Source organism: Scyliorhinus canicula, chromosome 5 (genome assembly GCF_902713615.1).
Source record: "Scyliorhinus canicula chromosome 5, sScyCan1.1, whole genome shotgun sequence".
Lineage (NCBI taxonomy): Eukaryota > Metazoa > Chordata > Chondrichthyes > Carcharhiniformes > Scyliorhinidae > Scyliorhinus > Scyliorhinus canicula.
This window is the reverse complement of record NC_052150.1, coordinates 128,383,139-128,409,973: the sequence shown is the minus strand read 5'-3', so window position 1 is coordinate 128,409,973 and position 26,835 is coordinate 128,383,139. Positions and strand designations below refer to the sequence as shown.

General features: G+C 42.3%; 1 protein-coding gene across 5 annotated transcripts in view; it reads right to left on the bottom strand.

Moving 5' to 3' along the window:
* tex10 (testis expressed 10) overlaps positions 1-26,835 on the bottom strand; it is a 152,327-nt gene that overhangs the window by 36,062 nt on the left and 89,430 nt on the right. For all 5 annotated transcript variants that reach the window (XM_038797647.1, XM_038797644.1, XM_038797646.1 and 2 more), the window contains exons 12-13: positions 21,240-21,320; positions 12,571-12,752 (exon numbers count right to left, since the gene is read on the bottom strand). In XM_038797647.1, coding sequence (XP_038653575.1) covers positions 12,571-12,752; positions 21,240-21,320 — 263 coding nt within the window. The remainder of the gene's footprint in view (positions 1-12,570; positions 12,753-21,239; positions 21,321-26,835) is intronic.

Below are 26,835 nucleotides of genomic sequence, written 5' to 3'. Positions count from 1 at the left end.
CCACTGCCTTTAGCTCCGGGGAAGTATACGGGGAGCCTGGTGGCACAGTCGACGATCAGGGCATGGAATCAGCTAAGAAGGAATTTAAATGGGAGGGGATATCGGTGTTGAAATCACTGTGCGGGAACCATAGTTTAAGCTGGGGAGATGAAGAGGATACACGGGAAGTGTAAGGAGGTGGGACTGGAGAGGGTGAGACTTGTATCCGAAAGGGCAGTTTGCGGGAGAGATTTGAGCTGCGGAGTGGGAGTGAATTTAGGTACGTGCGGGTGCGGGACTTCGCAAGAAAGGAGTGGAGGGAGTTTCTCAGATTGCCGAGGTATACCCTATTGGAGCAATTGTTTGGGGGGGGTGTGAGTAGGGAATGAAAATGGTGCCTGGATTGTGAGCTTGTTGAATGTGTTGCGTACGTTATTCCTGTTTTTACATATGTTTGTAATAAACTACATTTTCTTAAAAAGCTAAGAATACTCAGTATTCAAATAGTTAATACAACTTCTGTAAATTCAACAACAAAATCTTTTTTTTATTTGAACAATTAAACTCTTTGAGGATTCTGTAAAAGCCTAAAGTATTTGCTGCTGATAAACGTGATCAGATTATTGAATGAAGATAATATTGCTCTATCTAGCTGTGGGTCAGGAAACAAATGAACACAAATCACATTTGACAGTATAGCAAACATCTCGTCTCCTGTGATCTCATTTGCAAGTAATTGTCTTAGAAATGCTTCAGAGAGAAAGAAAACATCCGTAGTTCACAGAAACAGAACCTATGGAATTCTCCAATGTACTGCAACAAATAGAATTTTTTTTCAATGGAGCTTCATTGATAAATGGCAATTTTTTTGGCTGATTAGTCAGTAGAGAATATTTGAGTTTCTTTGAGATATAAATTCCCAATGCTTTCGTGAAAATATAAAGAGCGGACCAGGATCATTCTTTAATTTGAGCCGGGAGTCTTTATACTGCAGTAATTGGCAATTCTCATTCCTAAGTACGTAGGAAGCACAGATAGCAAGTGCATTGACAGTTACCATTCAATAAACCCTAAAGACTGAGCTCAACAAAGGTGAACTTCGGTCACACAGCAAGGCATTCTTTATTTGAAAGCAAGTCTTTAACAATCCCCCCACTTAATGCCCAACAATTTTCATTTTTCCACCATCACAGAGGCAGGAAAGTGAAACACGCTACAGCAATGAACAAGATGCCTCAATTTTACTTTAATTAAACAGGGTATCTATGGGTTAACTGAAAGTCAGAAATTGTGAGTCCTCTAAAAATGTTATCAACGAACTGTGTAAGTAATTCTGGAATGCCATTTTGTTCAGCTTTTTTCAAATAAATCCCTGACTTGTTTTCTTGACTTTTACCCATGTTCAAGATAGATGTACATTTTCTTTAAATTTACCCGAGTTTCTGGGTTTCAATTCCACCACTTGTGTTTCAATGTTGTTTTTAAACCTGGCATCCATCAGTATAGCAGCCACTTCAAATCTATTCTCAAGTGTTGTACAAAGGAATGAGAATAAACTATGCAAACCAAGTGTAAACTGATTGTAACAGTATTGAATAGTTCTGAAGTCGTTCACAAACTGAACTCATTTTTATTTCCTGCTTCCTCCCTCCCACTATTGTTTTGCTCAAAGTATCGCTTTCATAATCTAACGTGGGATGGTCTGGCTTTAATATATTATTTGTTTGATTAACTGGCAATATGATCAAACTGATCTGTAAACGCAGCGTGACGCAAAATTGACCAATTCGGCTTGAACTTAATGAATACCAAAATTTGGTCAAGTCAGACTTATCGGACTCTCAGAAAAAATAACAGACTTTAATCTTGAGCTGACCCAGTTCTCCTAATTTATTATTTTTTTTAATAATCTTTATTTGTTGGGCAAAATCAGTACAGATGGGGAAGGCAATCTTAGAAAATAAAATAATGGTATATATGCTCTGTTCTGTAGAAGGGTTACCATTAATCAGAAACCTCAGCTCTGTCTCCTCCAGAAATGCTGCCTAACCTAAATATTTCCAGCACTCCTGTTTTTAGTGTAGATTTGAAGCACTTTTGCATGCTCATTCAGAAATGTAAAGGAAGCATTGAAGCAACCAGATAGGATTTTTAAAATGACGATATTAACAAGGAAATACTTATTGGGAATTAAAAATTTGCTAAGGTGGCTGATCTATATTCCGGAAAACAACAGATATTGGTTGAGAATTTCAAAATTCTCTGAAAACAGAAACTGCAGAATTGGATGGAGGGATGTGAAGGATGGACACTACTGTTCAATAAAAAGGGAAAGAGATAAGCCAGGTAATATAAAGCAGTTAGTCACTTATGATCTGACAGTGGTAAGTGCCCTGCAAACCAAATTCCAAAGAAAAACTTGGCAAGCTATCACAACTATTTTCTATTTGTATTTTACTACGAGAAGTTGTGACCCGAGGTCAGGAGCCAAAAATTCAGGAAACATTTTTTGCAAATTTTAAATTAAAACCTTTATTAAGTACTTAATACTTAAGTACTTAAACGTAAAAAATACATTTACACAGTTAAACTTAGGCGTACAGAACATTCCTCCCAAAAGTTTCCTCCTAGTCAAAAGAAAAAGAGAAATTGCTCCAGCAGTTGGGGAGGGTTTAAACTAATATGGCAGGGGGATGGGAACCTATGTAAGGATTCAGAGTAGGGGAATCAAGAACAAGAGAAAAAGACAGCAAGGAAAATAAAGAAAAATGAAAGGCAGAGAAATCAAGAGTATGTACAAGATAGCACTATAAAAAATAGCAGGGGCGGGACAAGGATTAGCCTTAAGGTTTTGTATTCGAAATACAATGGGTCAATTAGTTGCACAGATAGATGTAAAGAGGTATGATATAGTTGGGATTATGGAGACATGGCTCCAAGGTGATCAAGGATGGGAACAAAACATTGAGGGCTATTCAGTTTTAAGGAACAGACAGAATGGAAAAGGTGGTGGAGTTGCATTATTGAGGAAAGCTATTACTACAAGCGATGTGGAATCTGTCTGGGTCGAGTTAAGAAACATCAAGGGGCAAAAAATATTTGTAGGGGTGATATACAGACCACCAAACTGCAGTGGTAATGTTGGGAACAGCATTAAACAGGATATCAGAGATGCAGGTTAAAGAACATGTGATTATGGGTGACTTTAATCTGCATATAGATTGGGTGTGTCAAATTAGTCACTGTACAATAGAGGAGAAATTTCGGGAGTGTATACAGGATGGTTTTCTGGACCAATATGTTGAGGAAGCAACAAGGAAACAGACCATCTTGAACTGGGTGCTGTGTAATGAGAAAGGATGAGTTGGCAATCTAGTTGTGAAAGCACCTTTGGGGATGAGTGACCATAATATGATAGAATTCTTATCAAGGAGACTTCTGGTCACAGGGATGTGCTGAGTAGTTGCACATCAGGTTGCTCTCCTCCATAAGTCAAGAAAAACAGGCACTTTTGGCCGAATTTAGCCTGCAGAAATCAGATTTAAACATCCCTTCACCCTCAACAGTAGCACAGACAAAAGAAATGCCAGGAAGCAGCAGCTGGAGAGGCCACAGGGACACCAGGAATTACGTCCAAGGACAGGAGCGGCAAGCAAGCAGGTCAGCAAAATCGGACCCAACAGCCGGAATGGGGAAGTCTCCCCTCCCACATACTAGGAGGCATTGAAGGCGGTGATTAGGGCAGAAATTATCACTTATCAGGTTCGCAGAGACAGGGAACAGAGGGCAGCTAGGCAACAGCTGATCGACTCCATCCTAGAGGTCGACAAGAGGTACTCGGAGGCCCCGACCGTAGAGGAAGCTCTCTGGCTGAGAGGAAACAGCTACAAATGGGCTATCCACCAGGAGAGCAGTGTACCAACTCTGCTAGACACAGGGTGCCTTTTATGAGCATGAAGGCAAGGTTAGCCGCCTGCTGGCTAACCAGCTGAGAAAGCATGCAGCCACTAGGGAAATAGCCCAGGTAAAGGATAGCAGAGGCAGACTGGCTGCCAAACCAAAAAATTCAACGAAGCAATCGAGGCCTTCTACCGGGAACTTGGGGATAGGACAGTTCCTTGATGCACTGGACATGCCAATCATGGGGGGGCGATAGACTGAGAGGGCTCCTCGACGGACTGGACATGCAGTCGTGGGGGACTATTGGTGGAGGATGCTGGAAGCAGCACGAGGACTTGGAGAGTCCATGGAGAACATCAACTCCGTGCAGGCTGGGAAGGCACCGGTGGGTTCCCGGTGGACTTTTGTAAGAAATTCACTACAGCACTGGCCCTGCATCAGAGGGAAATGCTCTCAGCTCGCTGGCGAGGGGCAGCCTGCCACCCACGCTAAAACAGACCACCATATCTTGATACCCAAAAAGGACAAAGACCCAATGGAGTGCGGATAATACAGACCCAACTCACTGCTCAATGTGGATGCGGAAAATACTCGCAAAAGTCCTGGCTAAGCGGATTGAGAACAGTGTACCAGAGGTACACAGAAAAGCAGACGGCTTTGTTAAGAGTAGACAGCTAAATGTCAACATCAGGTTCCTGCTGAACGTGACAATGAGCCTATCCGGGGAGAGAAAACCAGAGGTGATCATCTCCCTAGATGCGGAAAAGCCTTCGATAGAGTCGAGTGGAAATACCTCATTGGAGGTACAAAAGCGGTTTGGACGAGGAACAGGGTTCACCACATGGGGGAAACTCCTATACCATGCATCCAAAGATTGCCACACTTGGTCACGGCTCCATCGTCACCCCTTGGACATTGCCTGATGCAAGTCCGCTTTCCCTGGCGAGGAGTTACTGGGCACAGACAGTCTGGGGAAGGGAAACTGTGAGGACCTGTAAGGTCAGCTCTTAAGAAAGGGCACGCTGGACGAGACATGGGAAAAATGAGAGGAAGAGCTAGGGACAGAAAAAGGGTGGGGACTCTGGAGCGAAGCACTGTGCAGGGCCAACTCCATCTCCTCCTGACAAGAACCCTAATGGGCAGGTTCTTCCCAGAGGTGGAGGGCAAATGTGAACGATGCTAGGGGGCCAACCATGCCCACATGTTACGGGCCTGCCCCAGACTTGTCAGGTTCTGGACAGCCTTCTTCAAGGCAATGTCCAAGGGGTGAAGATGGAGCCGTGACCAAGTGTGGCAATCTTTGGGGTAGTGGCGATTCTTCCTTAATCGCCCACTGGAAAATCCTGCTCAGCTGGCGATCAGCAGCACCACCCAGCTGTAGACGGACTGGCAGGCCTTTCGGAATTTCTCCAGCTCAAGATGATCAAATTCATCATCCGAGGATGGCTTCCACAAAGCACGGAGGCCATTCACCAACTTGTTCCAGGGCTTGTTCAAAGCCAACAGCCAATAGAGCGGGGGGACACCACAGCCAACGGGACCACAGGGAGCAGTCAGGAAAAGAAGGGGTGGGAGAGTTACAGACACAGAGGCCAGGAAACCTAGAACAAGAGCACAAGAAAAGGAACCCCCAGGAATTTCCGGGGAAAAAAGGACAGGGCAAGATTGGGGGAACCCATTAACCATTAACTAGAGGAGGAGAGGGAAGGTTAGGACACCACCCACATGTAAATAGCGGATAATTAGCCATCATACAATGAAGGGCCCAGGAAATTACTCTGAAACAACAAATGAATGGGGGGGAGAATCAGCACAAAGTAAAATGACATGAACATTGTAATTAGCACAGTTATTCACACTGATTGTATAGTGTATAATATGTAAAAGTTTCAATAAAAATATTTTAAAAAAAGAATTCTTTATCAAGGCAGATAATGAGTTAGTTAATTCTGAGATCAGGGCCTGAATCGCAATAAAGGTAACTATGATGATATGAGGCATGAACTGGCTATGACGAACTAGGAAACATTACTGAAAGGAAGGACAGGCAATGGCATTCAAGGAATGAATACGTGAGCTCCAGAAGTTGTTTATTCTTATTTGGTGCAGTGGATAACGGGCACGGTGGCTAAACCATGGTTGAGAGATAGATTAAAAATGAGGCATACAAATTAGCAAGAAAAAGCAATAGACCCAAGGATTGTGAACAGTTTAAAATTCAGCAAAGGCAGACCAAGGGATTGATTAAGGGGAAAATATAATTTGAAAGCTCGCGGGAAACATAAAAACTGACTATACAAGTTTTGATAGATGTATAAAGAGAAAAAGATTGATAAAAACTAATGTAGACCCCTTAGTCAGAAACGGGGAATCCATAACAGGGAACAAAGAACAAAACAGGGAACCGGCTGAGGAATTAAATTCGTACTTTGCTTCTGTCTTCACAATGGAAGACATGAATAATGTACTGAAAGTTCTTAGAAAAACAAGTTTTAGTGAGGAGCTGCGGAAATTAATGGCTTAGGTAAAATTAACAGGGTTGTCTGATAATCTTCATCACAGAGTACTTAAAGAAGTGGCCCCAGAAATAGTAGATCCATTGGTGGTTATTTTCCAAAATTCTTTGGACCCTGAAATGGTTCCTACAGATTGGAGGGTAGCTCATATAACCCCACAATTCAAAAAGGGAGGTAGAGAGAAAACTAGGAACTATAGACCAGTGAGCCTAATGTCGGTAGCGAGGATGTTGCTGGAGCTCATTATCAAGGATTTCATAGCACAGCATTTGGAAAACAGTGGTGTAATCAGACAAAGTCAGCATGGATTTACCAAAGGAAAATCGTGCTCAACAAATTTACTCAAATTCTATGAAGATGTAACTAGTAGTGTTGACCAGAGAGGCGGATGTGGTTTATTTAGCCTTTCAGAATACCTTCGACAAGGTCTCACATCGCAGATTACTATGTAAAGTTAAAGTTCATGGAATTACTGGTAGTGACTCGAGATGGATAGAAAGCTGGTTAGCAAACAGAAAAAAAAATTGGAATAAATGTGTCTTTTTCCGATTGGCAGGCAGTGCCTAGTGGGGTACCACATGGTGCGAGGACCCAACAGTTCACATTATATATTAATGATTTGGACGAGGGAACTAAATGTATTATCTCCAAATTTGCAGATAATATAAATTTGGGAAAGAGGGTGAACTGCGAGGAGGATGCAGAGATGCTTCAGCGGGATTTTTACAGGCTGAGTGAGTGGGCACATGCATGGCAGATGTAGTATAATGTTGATAAATGTGAGGTTATCCGCTTTGGGAGCAAAAATAGGAAGGCAGGTTATTTTGTCAATGCATGTAAACTAAGAGAGGTGGCTACTCAGCGAGACCTTGGTGCCCTTGTGCATCAGTCTCTGAATGTAAGCACGTAGGTACAGCAGGCAGCAAAGAAGGCAAATGATATGTTGGCCTTCACAGCGAGAGGATTTCAGTATAGGAATAGAGATGTTTTGTTGCAATTCCACATCTGGAGTAGTGTGTGCAGTTTTGGTGTCCTTACCAGAGGAAGGATATTCTTGCTATGGAGGGAGTACAGCGAAGGTTTACCAGGCTAATCCCTGCAATGGCAGGACTGTTATTTCAGGAGAGACTAAGTCAGTTAGGATTATATTCATTGGAGTTTAAGAGTGAGGGGGGATCTCATAGACACTTACAAAAGTCTAACAGGATTAGACAGGGTAGATTCAGAAAGAATATTCCCGATGGTGGGGGGGGGGGGGGGGGGGGCTAGAACTAGGGGTCATAGTTTGAGGATAAGGGGTAAACCTTTTAGGGCTGAGGTGAGGAGAAATTTTGTCACCCAGTGAGTGGTAAATCCGTGGAATTCACTACCACAGAAAATAGTTGAGGCCAAAACGTTGTGTAATTTCAAGAAGGAATTAGATATTGCTCCTGGGGCTAAAGGGATCAAGTGATAATAATAATAATAATATTTATTATTGTCACAAATAGGCTTACATTAACACTGAATGAAGTTACTGTAGTCACCGCACTCCGGCACCTGTTCGGGTACATAGAGGGAGAATTCGGAATGTCCAAATTATGTAACAATTCCTATTTTGAAGTGATTTTTCCCTTTAATATTTCCTTTTTTCAAAACATCTTCTGTTACAGAATTTGGACAGCGTTGGCAATGCAAGCATTTATTGGCCATCCATTGTTGCTCTTGAGATGGTGTTGATGAGCCACCTTCCTGAACCATTCCAGACCATGTAGTGCTGGTACACCCACAGTCATGTTAAGAAGGGAGTTCTAGGATTTTGACCCGGCATCAGTGAAGTGCTGCAAGTGATTGCAGGTGGAAAAAGCCATAAAATGGCAAATGGAATTTGGGGTTATCTTTTGGATATTAAATACCAACATAAAGTCCATCCAGTGGAATTTTACAAAAAGTTCTCGGGGGTTTTGGGGCCCTTGTTGGCATGGGCATTTAACGAGGCAAGGGAGCGAGGGGTGTTCCCCCAGCAATGTTGCAGGCCTCTATCTCCTGATTTTGAAGTGGGATAAGGATCCGGAGCAGTGTGGGTCGCAGAGGCTGATCTCACTGTTAAATGTGGAGGCCAAGTTATTGGCCAAGATCTTGGCCTCGAGAATTGAGGACCGTGTGCCAGGGGTGATAGGGGAGGAGGAAATGGTTTAGTGAAGGGGAGACATTTGGCGGCTTATATCAGGAGGCTACTAAATATGTGACAGATGAGGTAGTGGTCGCCATGGACACGGAGGAAGCCTTCAATCGGGTGGAGTGGGACTATTTGTGGGAGGTCCTGGGGCAGTGTGGGCAGGGTTTTGTGGATTGGATCTGGTTGCTGTATCAGGCACCAGTGGCGAGTGTGCGGGCGAACCCGGTGAGCTTAGATTATTTTAGGCTGCACCGGGGGACGAGGCAAAGATGTCCACTCTCCCCACTGTTTTTTGCCTTGGCTTTAGAGCCATTGGCGCTGGTGCTGAGGGACTGGCAGGGGATAGTATGGGGGGTGGGGGGTGGAGTGGAGCACAGTGTGTTGCTTTACACGGACGGTCTAGTACTGTACATTTCGGACCCGATTTTTGGAAGGGGGGATTATGGGGATCCTAGAGGTATTCAGCCAGTTTTCACCAATTGAATTGGGTAAAAGTGAGGTCTTTCCGATCAGGGGAAGGGGCAGGAGAAGAGATTGGCGGAGGTGCCATTCAGGTCTCACGGGGGTGGGAGCAGCTGCATAAGCTGAATCTGGCTCGGTTTGTGGAGCAGATGAGGGGGAGTTTAGAAGGTGGGATGCGCTCCTGCTGTCATTGGAGGGGAGGGTTCAGACGGTGAAGATGACGGAACTCGTAAGGTTCTTGTTTGCTTTTCGGAGCCTCCCAATCTTCATTCCCACGGTGATTTTCAGGAAAGTCTAAGGGCCGCACTGTGCGTAGTGATTAGCACTGGGACTGCGGCGCTGAGGGCCCAGGTTCAAATCCCGGCCCAGGGTCACATGTTGAGTGTGGAGTTTGCACATTCTTGCCATGTCTGCGTGAGTTTCGCCCCACAACCCAAAAAGATGTGCAGGTTAGGTGGATTGGCCACGCTAAATTGCCCCTTAAATTGGGAAAAAAATAATTGGGTACTCTAAATTTATTTAAAAAATGAAAAATGAATGCAGTGATCTCAGGGTTTGTGTGGGTGGATAAAGCCCCGCAGGTGAAGAAGGTGCTGCTGGAGTGGGGTCCGGGGGGGGGGGGGGGGGGGGGGGGGGGGGGGATTTAGCTGTGGGAGCAGATGAAGGCAGCTTCATGCAAGGATACGAGCTTAGGGGCAGTGCGAACAGCACCGTTACCGCTCTCGCCGACCAGGTACTCCACAAGCCCGGTAGTGGTGGTGGCTCTGAGGGTGTGAGGAGAGTGGCGGTAGTATATGGGGCTGGAGGGGGCACCGGTGTGGGTACCGATATGCGGCAATCATCGGTTTGCTCGGGGGCTGGCTGGCTGGGGTTTTTGGGGGTGGCAACGGGCGAGGATCGAGTGGTTTGGGGATCTGTTTATAGATGGGGGCTTTCCGTGTTTGGAAGAATTGGAGGAGGAGGAGTTTGAGCTGGTTGGTGGGAATGGGTTTCGCTACTTGCAGGTGAGGGACTTTGTGCGGAGGCAGGTATCGACTTTTCAGCACCTACCACCTAGGGGCTGCAGGATAAGGTAGTGTCAAAAGCAGGAGTGGGGGAAGAGGAAGGTATCGGAAATATATAAAGATCTTATGGATTGGGAGGGAGCCCCGATAGGGGAGGTGAAGCGGAAGTGGGAGGAAGAGTTGGGCGGGGAGTTGGTTATGAGTGGTTGCCCTGAGGTGAGTCAATGCGTCCTCGTCGTGTGCCAGGCTTAGCCTGATACAATTTAAGGTGGTCCACAGGGCATACATGACTGTGGCCTGGTTGAGCAGGTTCTTTGAAGGGATGGAGGGTAGGTGTGGGCGCTGCACAGGGGGTCCTGCGAATCATGTCCATATGTTTTGGGCATGTCAGTTTAGGGGATTTTGGCAGGGTTTGCTGATGTCATGTCGGAGGTACTGAAGGTTAGGGTGGATCCAAGTCCAGAAGTGGCGATTTTTGGTGTGTCATAAGACCCGGGAGTCCAGTGGGCGAGAGAGGCCGAAGTCTTGGCGTTTGCCTCTCTTGTAGCCCGGAGACGGATTTTATTGGCATGGAGGGACTCGGAGCCCCCAAAGTCTGGGGTGTGGGTTAGTGACATGGCGGGATTTCTCCGGTTCTAGAAAATCAAGTTCACCCTGAAGGAATCGATGCTAGGGTTTGCCTGGAGGTGTCAGCAGTTTTGGTGGGGGGGGCATTTAAAAAGGGTAGGCAGAATTATTTTTTTTTAAAAATTTAAGTACCCAATTAATTTTTTGCAATTAAGGAGCAATTTAGCGTGGCCAATCAACCTAGCCTGCACATCTTTAGGTTGTGGGGGCGAAACCCACACAGACACGGGGAGAATGTGCAAACTCCACACGGACAGTGACCCAGGGCCGGAATTCGAACCTAGGACCTCGGTGCCATGAGGCAGCAGGGCTAACCCACTGAGCCACTGTGCTGCCCTGAGGCATGGGGAGTTGGGTACAGTGGGCAAAGGTTGGTGGGGAATTGGGGTTGCAGAATCGTTTATGTGAGCCACGTTGGCTGGATGTTGTTGTTGGTTTGGTGTGTGGTTGCTTATTTTGCTAAAATGTATAATACAAATGCCTCAATAAAATATTTTTCACAAAAAAAAGAATTATATGTCTCTGTAAAAGAGATGTTCAGGCTGTAGCTGGGGTATGGCATGCGGATTTGGGCCCCTAATTATGGACGCAGTATAAAGTCATGATTGCAGGATATCGTTCTGATGAGAATGTTAATAAATTTAGGACCCTCTTTATTGGAGTATACAAGATTAATGGGGGAATCTAACAACATTTTTAAATTGTGAAACAGTCTCAGAGTAAATAGTGAAATGTAATTTACAATAATTAATGGTTCAACAAGTAAGGAGTTCAAATCACTACTCCTAGGAACATACCAGTGGACATTAGGAAGATTTTTCAACACAAATAGTTATTCAGATATCAAATACATGAATACAACTAGCTTCTAAAGCAACCATTCACAGCATTTAAAAGGAAATCAGGTAGATAATAACAGAAAAATATTAATGGATACAGGTAAGACTGGCATATTCAACTGCAATCTTGCAATAGTAAAACATAAGGCAATTCTACCAATGCTGGCAGCATCCAAAACCAGATTGTTAAAGTACAGAACCAGGTGCTTCAGCCTATCAAATCTAAACTTGTGTTTTTCCTCTGCATTCGCCATCTGGTCTATTGATTTTCCTGATTATATCCCAGAATTGGTCATTTTTCCAGCAGCTATCCAATTCCTCTTTAAATTAACGTACGGACTCTGCTTTAGCTCGAGTCTGTGACAAAGAATTGCACCTTGTATGCAAAAGAAAAATCTATATCCATTATCTTTTGATTATGGAAAGTAAAACTATATATGTTTTAATAACCTCAGGACCTTCCAAAACACTTTGCAGTCAATGATATACTTTTGTACTGTAGTCTTTAAGATAATATAGGGAAAGATGGCAGCCAATTTGAGCAGAGGAAGGTTCAACAAAGAGCAATCAGATTAATTAACAAATAATCTGTTTTCATAACATTGATTGTGAGATACATGTTAGCCGAAACACCAGGAAAAGTGTCCTTCTTATCTTCAAAAAAAATGCCACAAGATGTTTTATATCCAACTGCGAGGACAGACATGGCTTTGGTTTATCACACCCAAAGGATAGAATGTTCAATGGTGGAGTATTATGATATATAAATTCGAGTGATACTTCTTCCAATCAATCTAGTTGGGCACACTCACTTAAAAGGTAGATCCTACCAGGCAGAAACTTTAACAATTACCCAAAAAACCTCAAATAATATTGGGTTCCAAGCTGTGAAATGAAACCAGTGCACAATAATTTTTTTTAAATTGCTCTGTGTAGTCCTGACTTTTTTTTTTACACTTTTACAATAGTAAGAACAAAGTTAATAGGCAGAAAAAAAAGGCTCGAGAAAAGTCATCTTCTAGGCTGACAAAAAAAACTTGAGTAGAGAGGAATGTGAGTAGAAAACACAAAAGGAATTCAATTACCTCTTTTGTGCATTTCCTCTGCTGTTTCTTTCCAAAGTTAATATGAAGTGAAGGAGGCTGTAGCAACACCCGGCAAGGAAATTCAACAAGCACTCATTGGGAATAAAGGCTGGATCTATCAGCTGGCCAACAGCTTTTAAGATTGATCCTGCAGTGCTGTCCGGCAAGAGATGGACACTCACCTGAGGAGTGACAAAACATAAGTTTATATTATGAAACATGTGATTATTCTGCAAAAATTACTTTTGTTCAAATACCAACATTTGTCAGCAATCTGATCATAAATATGATGGAAGGAAAATAAGTGCTCTTTCTATCTACATTCTTCTAACTGATATAGGTTAACTGACAGTTCTGTAGCATTAGGCATCAATAGGCAACAATTAGGCACTGGCACCAATACTGGGGGAAAAGAAAGCTGCAGCATTGGGATGGGCCTTCTCCTGAACTGGGATCAGTGCACAGTCATCGTATAACCAGGGCGTCAAGAAGCTGGTATAAAATTTGATTAAAGAACTGGATAAAAGTAAATTGATACGGATTTGTCTGCACTGAGGGCTTTTGATATGTGGATTGGCCTAACGGTGTGAACAGATAGGGCACAGAATTGCAGGAGTTAGAGATACAGAGGGTAGAAGTTCAAAAGGAGAAATAAGAATGAATGTTGCACTAAAGGAGGGACAGCTCATGTAAGAAATGTTAGGAGGAGGTACTTCTAAAGACAAGTTGTTCTGATAAGGCGAGATCAAAAGGAACAAATAAAAGGTACATCAGTGGTGGTAGGATTGGTCCTATAATGAACAAAAAAGATTACAGTCACACCCAGTTGGAAGCAGAGCTCTCTCCCAAAATGAGACTTTTCCTGGACGCAGCTGTTTAAACCCAGGTCTTGCTACTCAAAACCAGCAGAAAATTTCCAAAAAGAAAGATACAGGTTTTGCATGGTAATTATTGTTGGATTTTGGCTCCTATGGGATATTGTCTTTGGGGAGGTAAATTCTCAGAGTTGAGGAAAGTAGAGAGATTTCAAACGTGGTTAATTGAAGTATATTGGGTGTGTTGCCATTATTGTATTCAAGTATCTTTTTTGCTTCTGTATTGCTGCCTTTCTTATTGTGTTTCACAATTTCATAAACTTTTTTTTTGAATGATTACAACATGACCGGAACTTTTCTAACTGGTTTACATCACTTCTCTCACAGTCTACCAAACTGCACAATAAACACTAAAGAACCAGTGTTCCAAGTTTCCCTTCAGATATTTGGAATACCCTCACATTTAACATCAACAGGGTTCATATCAAGAGGGCAAAATTAAATAATTACATTTACACTAAATAATTGGGGAGGGATGTTCATGTGAGGGGAGATCAGGTAGAAATGGGGGTAATGATAGAGTGTGTCAGAAAGGGACATAGATGGTCAAAAGATAGAATTAAAGATAGGTTCTTTAACTGAATGCTCACAATATTCGTAACAAGATGTGATAATTAAGAGCACACATAAAAAAATTCAGAGTTGCAACGTAAATATTCAACATTATTTGACATTTCAGTGGTATAAGAAGAAGCAAAAGGTGGTGGGGTAACTCTATTAATAAGGGATGAGATGGGGCAGCACGGTGGCCTAGTGGTTAGCACAACCGCCTCACGGCGCTGAGGTCCCAGGTTCGAATCCCGGCCCTGGGTCACTGTCTGTGTGGAGTTTGCATTCTCCCCGTGTCTGCGTGGGTTTCGCCCCCACAACCCAAAAATGTGCAGAGTAGGTGGATTGGCCACACTAAATTGCCCCTTAATTGGAAAAAATAATTGGGTAATCTAAATTTAAAAAAAAAAAAAAATAAATAAATAATAAGGGATGAGATCAGTATGTAGTGAGCAAGTATCTTGGTTTGGAGAATCAAGATGTAGAATCAGTTTGGGTGGATAAAAGAAATTGTAACAGAAAGAAGTCACTGATGGCAGTGGTTAATAGAATCCTGAGAATAGCTACACCAGAGAACAGAGTATAAACCAAGAATTAATGGGGACTTGGAGGAAAAGTGGAAGATTTAAATTTTTATATAGATTGGACATTTTTTTATTAATTCAAGGGATGAGTATATCACTGGTTGAGCCAGCATTTATTGCCCATTCCTAAATGCCCTTCAGAAGGTAAGCAGTCTTCTTTTTTTTTTGGTCAAGCTCTTGTTGCATGTGGACAAGGACTGCTTCAGTATCTGAGTGGCAAATAATGATGAACATCGTGCAATCATCAGCAATGATCTGATTGAATGGCGGAGCAAGTTTATGGTTGGGCCTGGGACTTGTGCCTTCTTGATGGTGGACAATCGCACATCCCGAAAGACATGCTGTTAGGTAATTTTGACATTCTGAATTCTCCCTGTGTGCCCGAACAGGTGCCGGAACGTGGCAACTAGGGGCTTTTCACAGTAAACTCATTGCAGTGTTAATGTAAGCCTACTTGTGACAATAAAGATTATTATTACCATCGCTGAATTCCCCCACTATCAACAGTGATCACAAAACTGAACTGGACCAGCCATATGAATACAGTGGCTACAAGAGCAGAGAGAATCAGAATATTTTGGTGAGTAACTCACCTCCTGACTTCCCAAAGCTTGTCCATCATCTAGAAGGCACAAGTCAAGAGTGTGATGGAATACTCTCCACTTGCAGCTCCAACAACACTCAAAGCTCAACACCATCTAGGACAAAGCAGCTTGCTTGATTGGTACCCCATCCACAAACATTCACTGCCTCCACCAATGATGCACAGTGGTAGAGGTGTATATTATCTACAAGATGCATTGTAGGAACTACTGAATTGATAACGGTAGCCTGCGGATGAGCTCTAGTGTGTACTTAGGACAGTTTATTTAAGCAATATGTTCTAGAACTAGGAAACAGAGTAAATTCGAGGTGGCAATGTGCACTGAGTCAGGATTAATGAATACCCTCATAGTAAAGGGTCCTCGAGGTAAGAGCAAAAGCAAGTTATAATTCCACATTCAGCTGGAGGGCGTGAAATCTGGTCTGAAACGAGTGAATTAAACTTAAATACAAGCACTTACAAGGATATGAAGACAGAGTTGGCTAAGTGGAATGCAAAAACAGGTTAAAAGGTTTGACGGTGCAAAAGCCATGGCACACCTTTAAGGAGTTATTTCATAACGCCCAAAGATTTATTAAATTGAGGATGAAAGACTCCAGAAGTATCTATCTGCCATTGCTAACTAAGGAATTTAAGGACAGTATCAAACTGATATAAAAGACGCATAATGCTGCAAAGACTAATAGTAGGCCAGAGGATTGGGAACATTTTAGAAATCGGCAAAGAATAACGCCAACAAAATTTGGAGTATGAGAGAAAACTAGCAAGAAATGTAAAAACAGACTCTAAAAGCTCCTACAATTATTTTTTTTAAAAAACACAAGCTAATGTGAGCATTGGTCTCTTAGAGGGTGAGACTGGGAAATTAATAATGGGAAAAAAGGAAATGGCAGAGATTTTGAACAAGTATTTTTGTATCTGTCTTCACAATAGGAGACATGAGGGCAGCATGGTGGAGCAGTGGGTTAACACTGCGGCCTCACGGCGCCAAGGTCCCAGGTTCGATCCCGGCTCTGGGTCACTGTCCGTGCGGAGTTTGCACATTCTCCCCGTGTTTGCATGGGTTTCACCCCCACAAACCCAAAGATGTGCAGGCTAGGTAGATTGGCCACGCTAAATTGCCCCTTAATTGGAAAAAAATTAATTGGGTACTCTAAATTTAAAAAAAAACAATAGGAGACATGTAAACCTTTAGTTCAAGCCAGCCTTTTCCATTTCTATCTTCACTCTTTCACAGATATTGCACAGCGAATTGTTATATTATTTCAAGGAACTTGCATTATAGACATACATCTCTCTCTCATAACTAAAGTCACCGATTTCACAACAGAATTGTCCACAATCCTGGTTTTAAAAAACTCTCCCAAAAGAATCATGAAATAAGAGTGGTGTGTGAATTATTCAATCATTGCAAATCAGTGAGCCTGATTTCTGGGGGCAGCAACTTACTTACGTAGTTTAGAAGGCACAGGTTTTGTCATCGGTAAAATAAAGCCAGACAGAATCATAGAATTCAATCCCCCCAAAATTAGTAAAAGTAAAAACTGGTGATTCCTTGTGGTAAAACAGATTTAATTTATTTCTTCACTCTAAGTGAATTGTTCTGCCTGTAATCCATATTTCAATAAAACAGTGGCATTACATAACTTATTGACTACAGTTCAAAGCTTAAAAAATCAGCTTGTTTCAGAAGCATTCAGAAGTGCATGCGGTTACTTCTGCAACTCAATGGGCACTTATTTATTGCTCAGTCTAAAAATAGGCACACGTGTTTGCTTAATCACTGCCTTGGCCATTACTCTATTTTCAAAAGGTCAAGAATAAATGCAAGTTTTATAAAAAGAATCCTTTTCATTTCATTTCTATTTCAAAATCACTAATTGACACAAAGACTATGCTGAAAATTGTACTGATAACCTTATCAGTTAAAATAACTTGCAAAGCACTTCTACTGATCTTAGGTTGCTTGTAACAAATATGAATCAGCTGCACCTTATTTTAGACTAGAAGCTCGCACGAGTAGGCATAAACACATAATTTGGAAGTTTTTTAATAAGCTGCTACCTCGATCTATTTTTTTTACATATATTAAGTGAGAAAGAGGGTCAGTAAATAAAGAGGCAAGATGTCAGGAATGGGAAATAATGGTTGAAGAAAGATTTTAAAAATTGGAGCCACTCCCATTGGAGTGGGGATGGTTAAAAAGCAATTTCTTAATTTTTAAAAAATTGATTGAGACAAAAAGGAAAGACTATGCCCTTGGCTGAAGAGTCAATTAACAGGTTCATAAATTTAAACTGGCGCTAAGGTAGTGAAGAGAGCACTACGGATATATTGCCTTAGTCTGAAGAACAGAACACCTTGCCACAGGAAATTACAAACATACATATGAACACAAGAATTAGGAGTAAATGATGAAATTGAGATGGAGACCAGCAGAGAAAAATAAATCAATAAGTATTTGAAGCCGGTGGATAATAGGGGTGTGTAATGACAGTAGAGTAATTGGATAGCAACTGCATATGCTGGACAGATAAACTCTTGTGTTATCTACTGTTTTAACATAAAGGTGCCTTATTTTTATTATTTTACTGTTCGGGATATGGGCAAGATTTCATGTTCATTTCGTATATTTATTAAAACTAGATTGAAATCATGTATGATTTGATCCAATCTCTCTCCTACATCTTTTGCAGCAGAATCTCGCTCTATTCAACAATCAAAACCCCAACTTGCAATACAATTTAGCAATAAGTTGAAATCCAAATTACAAGACATAAGAATAACACCCATAACCTCAAAATAATTTACAGATCAAAATTTTCTGTTTGGTAACAACCATGGACATCAAATTTGTAAATAAGTAGCATGGATAGTAGATATTTTTGAATGCCATGAAAGTGTAGAAATGTCTCCTCATCTCTGTCCGAAATGGTTTACCCTGAATCCTCAGACTGTGACCCCTGGTTCTGGATACACCGATCATTGGAAACATCTTCCCTGCATCTACCCTGACTAGTCATGTTAGAATTTCATAAGTCTCTATGAGATCCCCTCTCATTCGTCAGAACCCCAGCGAGAACAATCCTAACCTAGTCAATCTCCCCTCATATGACAGTCCCGCCATCCCTGCAATCAGTCTGATAAACCTTCGCTGTATTCCCTCAAGAGCAAGAACATCCTTCCTCAGAGAAGGAGACCAAAACTGCACACAATACTCCAAGTGTGGCCTCACCAAGGCCCTGTACAATTGCAGCAACACATCCCTGCTTCCACACTCGAAACCTCTCGCAATGAAGGCCAACATACCATTAGCCTTCTTTATCGCCTGCTGCACCTGCATGCTTACCTTCAGCGTCTTCCACCGTGAAGACTGATGCAAAGTACCTATTCTGTTTCTCTGCCATTTCTTTGTTCCCTACTACTCCTTTTCCAGCCTCATTTTCCAGTGGCCAAATGTCCTTTCTTGCCTCTCTCTTACCTTTTATATATTGTACAATTAATTTATTATGATATTATGATCCTGGACCAAACCCCAACAGTGTCTAGAAAACTGGACAGAAACCCCAAATCTTTTATTTTAATTTTGTAAGACTGTGAGGAAAGCATACCTTGCTTCAGGAGTGATTCATACAAAATAGGGAAATGGTATATTAAAATAAACGTCATTACTAACAGAGTATTAAAATATATTTAAACATCACGCAAGATAATAGCTTAGAATTACCCCTTAAACCAATGTTAATCAATAATTAATACGGTGACACAATAATCCTTAACTGCCATCTTTAATTTTTTTGTCAAAGAACAAAAATTTGGACATTCTGAATTCTCTCTCTTGTGTACTCGAACAGGCACCGGAATTTGGCGACTGGGGGCTTTTCACAATAACTTCATTGCAGTGTTAATGTAAGCCTATTTGTGACAATAAAGATTATTATTATTAAACCATCTAAGAACCTAAAACACTTTTAAACACAGTTAGCACTCAGGAATACTCGCTGTAGAGGTGTATTTTGAGACTGTTTAAAAAGATAGATTTGAACACTGTCAGAACAATGCAGAATTTATGGCTATATTTCTTCATCAACATTTCATCTTGCCTTCCAGCCACAAACTAAAACTCTGAACCTCAACACCTGCCTGCTTCAACCTCTGGCTCCTCCCATTAACTACATCATGTTACTAACTGCACACAATGGGCTGGATTCTTTTTTTTTATAAATTTAGATTACCCAATTATTTTTTCCAATTAAGGGGCAATTTAGCGTGGCCAATCCACCTACTCTGCACATTTTTGGGTTGTGGGGGCGAAACCCACGCAGACAGTGACCCAGAGCCGGGATCGAACCTGGGACCTCAGCGCCGTGAGGCGGTTGTGCTAACCACTAGGCCACCGTGCTGCCCATCTGGGCTGGATTCTTGGTTGCCGGCGCCAAACCGCGTTCGGTGATTGGCTGGAGAATCCATTTTTTTTTCCCGCCGAAATTGGGTCGGCGCCGTTTGTCGGATGCTCTGCCCCCTCAAAAATGGTGTGATTGCTGAGTACACAGCACGCCGTTGGGACGACCTCAGGACATCACCCGAGGCCCTCCCCTGATAAGCCGACTTCCCAACACTGCAGGTCGCTGCCGTGCGCATGCGCGGTCATGGACCCACCAATTCTCCGCCTGTATCTGCAGGTAAAGCAGGCGGCTTTAAGTGGCGTGGCTGCTAGCCCCCCACCGAGTGGACCATCAGTGCGGGGGTAGCCCGGACTTTTTGGTCGGAAGACGAGATACATGCTCAGGACATAGCCTCAAAATCAGAGAATCCTGTCCAATGTCTCTAATTAACTACTCCGCAGGAAACACTCAATATAAACAAAAAGCCCTTAGCCCAAACTTTTACAATGCTTTAAATGCAACTCTGGCTCCCAAAAGGCCTAGCTGTCTTGCAAACCAGGATTTTTAAAAACACTACTGCAGTAGTCATACACACACTAACCCAGGCTTTTAATCCTTACTGCACCAAATACATATAATACAGTATATCTGAAATTCTTACATCACAATACTATTGCTCAATAAGGTTATTTAGCTAGAAGATATCAATGGACACAATTTCACTTGTTAAAAAGGCAAAAACAAGCCTATCACCTTGAAATATTATGCCCATGTTGTATTATACTTCAAGTCTTTTTTCATAATTTCACTGATCATTTTGTTCTTTTTATTTATCCCAATTGAATTTTCAGTACGTTTTGGTTGCAATTTTTCCCCATCAAGAATTTATTGCATGCCCTAGAATTTATTTTCCTGTTCTTTATAGTTTCCATCCCCATAGTCCCATCTTCTTCACTGCCTTGAAGGTTCTTCACTTCTGCCAGTCTCCAACCTCTCCAATTTGGAAAGCTCAATTCTCAGAATATTCTTTGGTTTCTGACTGTTAAATACACATATTTCAGGTTAAAACCAGCGAACATCTGAAATGCTGGACAGGAAAATAACAGTTGGCCAATTCACCGTTTCATACAGTTATGATTCCTCATGCATCACACTAAAGGATTCCTTGCCTCCTATTTGCCATATAGTCTCCTGTGAGATATTAAAATAGCTCACAGGATATCAAAGTTCCAAGGCTAATAAGGGGTAAAAGTTGAAAAGTGCCTGAACAAACTCCTGTAGGTGATGAAGACTAGTTCAGAACACAACATTTTTTTTTTTTTTTTTTTTTTGAGTATCCCTCTTTGCTCTGGCTTTCATCTTTAGTCTTTGGCAACGGATTAAGTTTATGACAGACTTCTTTTGCCCTTTTAAGAAGTGTCTAGCCTCAACGATCTTCTTTCCTCCAGCAGTAAGTCAGGGGTTATGAACTTGGGAGTGGGACAGTCAGATGCGAGTAATATTCAACATTGCACTGAATTGTTGTCTTGGCATACTGCACCATCCTGATCTATATCTGTTCTCTCTGGCCGAGCATGTCGTCAAAGCTCATGATGTGCCCTACCCATGTCAACAGTCCCCTCATCCAAAACAGTGATCCATCAGGAACAATTCATCCAGTTACTGGACTTACTAGATGTTTACAGATGGCGTTTTGTAAGATGTCACAGCACTGGATTCTGGAAGGTATAGTCGATAAACATTGGCATACCGCCTGAAAAAAAATTAAAGCAGTTAATAGCAAGTTATGACATACAAAATGCCCAATATACTAGTACAGCAGCTATTTTCCAAAATATTATCTATATTTTACATAGATGGGGAACTGACATTTAGGATTGAACTTTGAATTGAAACTACTTGGAATTTAAAGAATAAATATGTATGATGATCAAATATAAATACTAACATAACTAAAATGCGAAGCTATGTGTACACGTAAATCAGAAACCAACAAGCTGCCTGCTAACGCCAAAGACTCTTCATATGAAAAAGTGTCCAAAGATCTATCAGATGATTAGATTGTGTTGTTGACTAATAAGAGCATGATAGAAGTTGAACAGCTCCTGGAACCAGAAAAACAAGTTTTATTTAATTAAAATCAAATAAATGCATATTCATCCTTGATGGCCAACAACGGAACTGAACTTTATTTGAATCAGCCAGCTAGTAGAAAAAATTCAAATATTTTCAAGGAGACCAGCAGTAGGTTAAAATAGCAGTAGTACTTCCCATCCAAAATAGAGTGAACCAGTTAGCTTTACTTCACAGTCCAAAGGAGGAGGTGAATCAAACAAGAATGAAGAGTGACATGTGCTTTATGGGGCTCAGCAAAAAATATTCTCTACAAGATGAAACAGAATCGCAAGATCACGGCTCTAAACAAATGCATCTCATAAGTTTATGCTCAGTAAAATCACTTGTTTGAGCACTTAATAACCATTTATAATTTTTTCCTCTTCCCCAGGACATGCAACATCCCCAACTGAGCACAGGTGGCCTTTTCCCAGATTTCTAGCACTATTTGTGATCGGGTGTCAGGAGATGTGTATTTTCTCCCTAATGGCTAAAATGAAACTAGGAAGTTGCTCTGCTGAAATTTGTGGCAATGAAATTCTATCTCTCTCCATAAACAAATTCAGCTTGCTGCACTGCACCATCATTGTTCCACTATTTATATCCCCCAACACTAAAGTACACACCTGAAGCTGCAGCACAGGTCATTTTCATCCATAGTGAACAAAAGCGTGAATCTTTTCTAAATTTAGATCATTTCATTCAACTGATACCTGAGCTATTTCAGAATTAGGAAGTTTGGCACATTGATTTAAAGGTAGGTCTGAAGTAAATACAATTCTCAGATGCGACAATATAGATCATTTCAAAACTGGACAACTGACAACCCGCCGCTCCAAAACCCCACTATTGTCCGGTGAAATATCTCAGATTTTACAGTTTTGTAAATTGAAGTGCTCAATTTAAATCAAATGCTTGCTTTTCATTTCAGTAATATTACAATCCTCTTTCCACTACTACCATTCAATTTACTTCACAATTAAAAATATTATTCTAACAGTAACAACTGAAACAAAAGTGGAAAATGCTGGAAAAACTCAGAACGTTTGGCAGCAACTGTGGAGAGAGAAAATAACTGACCATTTATTTGTGATTGTTAAATCAAGGGTTACGTTCAAAAAATTTGGAGTCGAAGCAAACATCACAGTGCTGGACGGGGAAGTCACTGAGTGCCTTAGTAACTAACTGTTCATGATTAAGGCTCAAAAGCTGAATGGCCTACCTTGAACCTATTTCATATGATCATATCTTTATATGCTTTGGAAAAGGAATCAAAGACCTGGAGCTCAGTTTCTGCGTAAATTCACAAATAAAGGTCTATGACTGAAGTTGCAGTGATTTTGGCTTTGGATTGAAACTGTAAGTTGAACAGTTTTCTATCTGTTCTGTGGATTATCACAATGCCTGTGCGTAATTTGCTGAGTAATTTGCATTGCAGTGAGGAAAGTGAAGAGGAGGGTTAGCACAATTACACAGCCCTCTTTGACTAATTGTGATGGTTCTGCTGATGAGGTTCACAGCTTGCGTCTCATCACAGAACAGTCAAATATCGATGACAAATTTCTACAGGGAACAAAATTGAAGGAGAATACTACATGCCTTCATGGTTGAGAGAGTCAAAAGCTTTCATAAGGTCAAGACTAATATTACGATTTACTAGGTAACAGTGTTTGCCATGCTATTAAGTGCTTCAGAGGCTTTTGACGACTCAAAGCACTAAAGCACCAGCAATAGTACCTTCACAAGATTATCAAAATCCATTGCCAAGAAAGGCAGTCCAATAGGAGCATCCTTCACCAAGCCAAATTGCCCAGCACTAAGGCATGAATTAATCTACTGGGTGGGAGATGTCATTTATATAGCTGACACAAGACTCCCAAAAGACTCGACTCGGAATACAGCCGTGTCAGGAGAGCCTATGAGGACAAAAAAAATGCTTCAAAACTTCTCTGCTGAGATCAAATATACCTGCCAACTCATGGGAGATCCTGGTATGTGACCAACCGAAATGGAGAAGAATCATTTGTGAAGAACAAAGCACATTGAGATACCAAAAGGCAAGTTGGGAATTTCAAAGATGCTACTTTAAAATTAACTTGAGAATATAATGCATACGATGATACATCACATTAAGACTTACTTTAAACATTAGCCTGATCAGAAGGTTGTCCTGCTAGCTTGAACAGAGCAACTAGCTGAGATAGTAATCAACTGCTTAGGAATCACAGCAGCATATTACAGAAAGTGTTACGATTCTAACTGGTTGACAGTATAGTAATTATAAACTACATCAATGCAAAATGCAAATATCATACAGCTTTATTTCTCTCTAAAATTTATTTTTAAACCTATACACTTGCATTTGGTTAATTATATGCATTGCGCAGGCCAAGGATATGTATTTGAAAAATGATTTTCTGCAAGAGTAAAACTGCCCAGCTATGCTTGCACATTCAGAAAAATCCCATAGTCCTCCATCAATTAAGCTAACCATTTCTGCAAAGATTCCCAAGCTTGTACCTCAATTTCAAGTCTTGATCGCGGTTTCAAAATACATTTTTTCAGATATCATAGATCTCCATGTCACCTCTTACCAGCCTCCCCGAACAGGCGCCGGAATGTGGCAACTAGGGGCTTTTCACAGTAACTTCATTGAAGCCAACTTGTGACAATAAGCGATTTTCATTTTTTCATTTCATAATTGGCCTGTGAAAAGACCACGTTTATCCTACCTTTACTCATACACCAATGAATTAAATAGATGGTGAAATCAAATAGATACTTGACTCAACCATCTTCATCTGATTCAATGACCTTCCCTCCATCATAAGGTCTGGAGTGGGCTTTTTCACTGATTATTCAGTGTACTCCTCAGATACTGAAGCAGCCCCTGTACACATGCATTAAGTCCCGGAAAACATTCAGGTTTGGACTGTTAAATAGCAAGTAACATTCGTGCCACAAAAGTGGTAGGCAGTGACCATCTCCAACAAGAGAGAATGTACCTCCCATTGAGCATTACCATCGTTGAATCCCTCACCATCAACGTCTTATTATTGAGCTTAACCAGCCATGGAAATACTGACTACAAGAGGTCAGAGGCCCATCTCCTGATTTCCCCAAAGCCTGCCCGTGATCTACAAGGCACAAGTCAGGATTAGATAGATTAATCTTCACTTGCCTGGATGAGTGTCATCCAATAACACTAAAGAAGCTTGACATCATCCAAGGAAAAGCAGCTGGGTTGATCAACACACCATCAACCTTAAAACATTTACTCATCCACCAATGGTCCGTGGCAGTAGTGTGTGCCATTTACAAGATGCCAAGCCCCCACAGACAGCACCTTCTAAACCCACAACCCTACTCACCTTGAAGAACAAGGGCAACTGATGCATACGAACACCACCACCTTCCTTCCAAGCCGTACAGCATCCTAACGTGGAAGCATATCTCCTTTCCTTCACTGTCACTGCATCAAAAACCTGAAATTCCCTTCCTAGCAGCAACATGTGTGTACCTACACCAGATGGATTGTAGCAGTTTAAAGGTGGTTCCGCACCACCTTTTCGAGAGCAATTAGGAATGGGCAACAAATGCTGGCCTTGCCAAGGACACACTCAACCCATGAAAAATTAATGATGATATTTATTTGTATGTGAAATTTAATATGTGGGGAGCACATTTCCTTGAAACTTCTTCTAAGTATCTGCATTAAGTGTTACTTAAGTACTCAGCAAGTTACGGACCAACAATACCAACTCCCAATACTTCCAGCTGCACAGGGGCACCAGACAAGGATGCCCACTGTCCCCGCTGCTGTTCGCACTAGCAATCGAACCGCTAGCAATCGCGCTCAGGGCAGCAAAAAATTGGAGGGGGATCCGAAGGGGAGGCAGAGAGCACAGAGTCTCACTCTATGCAGATGATCTGCTCCTCTACATCTCGGACCCACAAAGCAGCATGGACGGAATCATCGCGCTCCTGAAAGAGTTTGGAGCCTTCTCGGGCTACAAACTCAACATGAGCAAAAGCGAGATCTTCCCAGTACACCCGCACGCAAGGGGGGGGGGGGGGGGGGGGGGGGGGGGGGGGGGGAGCATTCCGTTCAAACAAGCCTGACACAAATTCCGCTACCTGGGGATCCAAATAGCCCATGACTTGAAAGGGATCCACAAATGGAACCTCACCAGCCTGACGGAGGAAGTAAAAAAGGACCTGCAAAGATGGAATACACTCCCACTCTCCCTCGCGGGGAGAGTCCAGACGTCCAGACGATCAAAATGAACGTACTGCCCAGGTTCCTCTTCCCGTTTAGATCCATTCCGATCTACATCCCCAAGGCCTTTTTCAAAGTGCTGGACAAACTTATCATGGCGTTCGTATCGGGGGGTAAAAATGCTAGGATCCCAAAGAAGGTCCTACAAAAAACAAAATCCAGGGGGGGGGGTAGCCCTCCCGAATCTACAATTCTACCACTGGGCGGCAACAGCCGAGCGAGTAAGGGGATGGATCCAGGAGCCAGAAGCTGAGTGGGTGCGTGTGGAGGAGGCCTCCTGCATGGGGACCTCCCTCCGGGCCCTCGCCACGGCAGCACTCCCATCCCCACCCAAAAAACACTCCAGCAGCCCAGTGGTGACAGCCACCCTCCAATCCTGGAACCAACTGCAGCAGCAATTTGGCCTGACCAAAATGTCGGACAAGGCTCCCATCTGCAACAACCATAGGTTCACACCAGCACTGACTGACGCCACCTTCAAAAGGTGGAGGCAGGACGGGGGGGACACTGACAATCAGGGACCTATACATGGACGACAGGATCGCAACACTGGACGAACTGACAGGGAAATTTCGGCTAGCTGGGGGGGGAACGAGCTACGGTACCTGCAGCTCAAAAACTTCCTACGAAAGGAGACAAGGACGTACCCACAACCGCCACGAGAAACACTACTGGAAGACCTACTGGACGCAAGTATCCTAGAGAAAGGGAACTGTAGCGACATGTATGACCGACTGGTAGAAAGGGACGACACCGTACTGGACGCAACAAGAATGAAATGGGAGGACGACCTGGGGATTGAGATAGGGTGGGGACTCTGGAGTGAAGCACTGCATAGGGTCAACCCCACCTCCACGTGCGCAAGGCTCAGCCT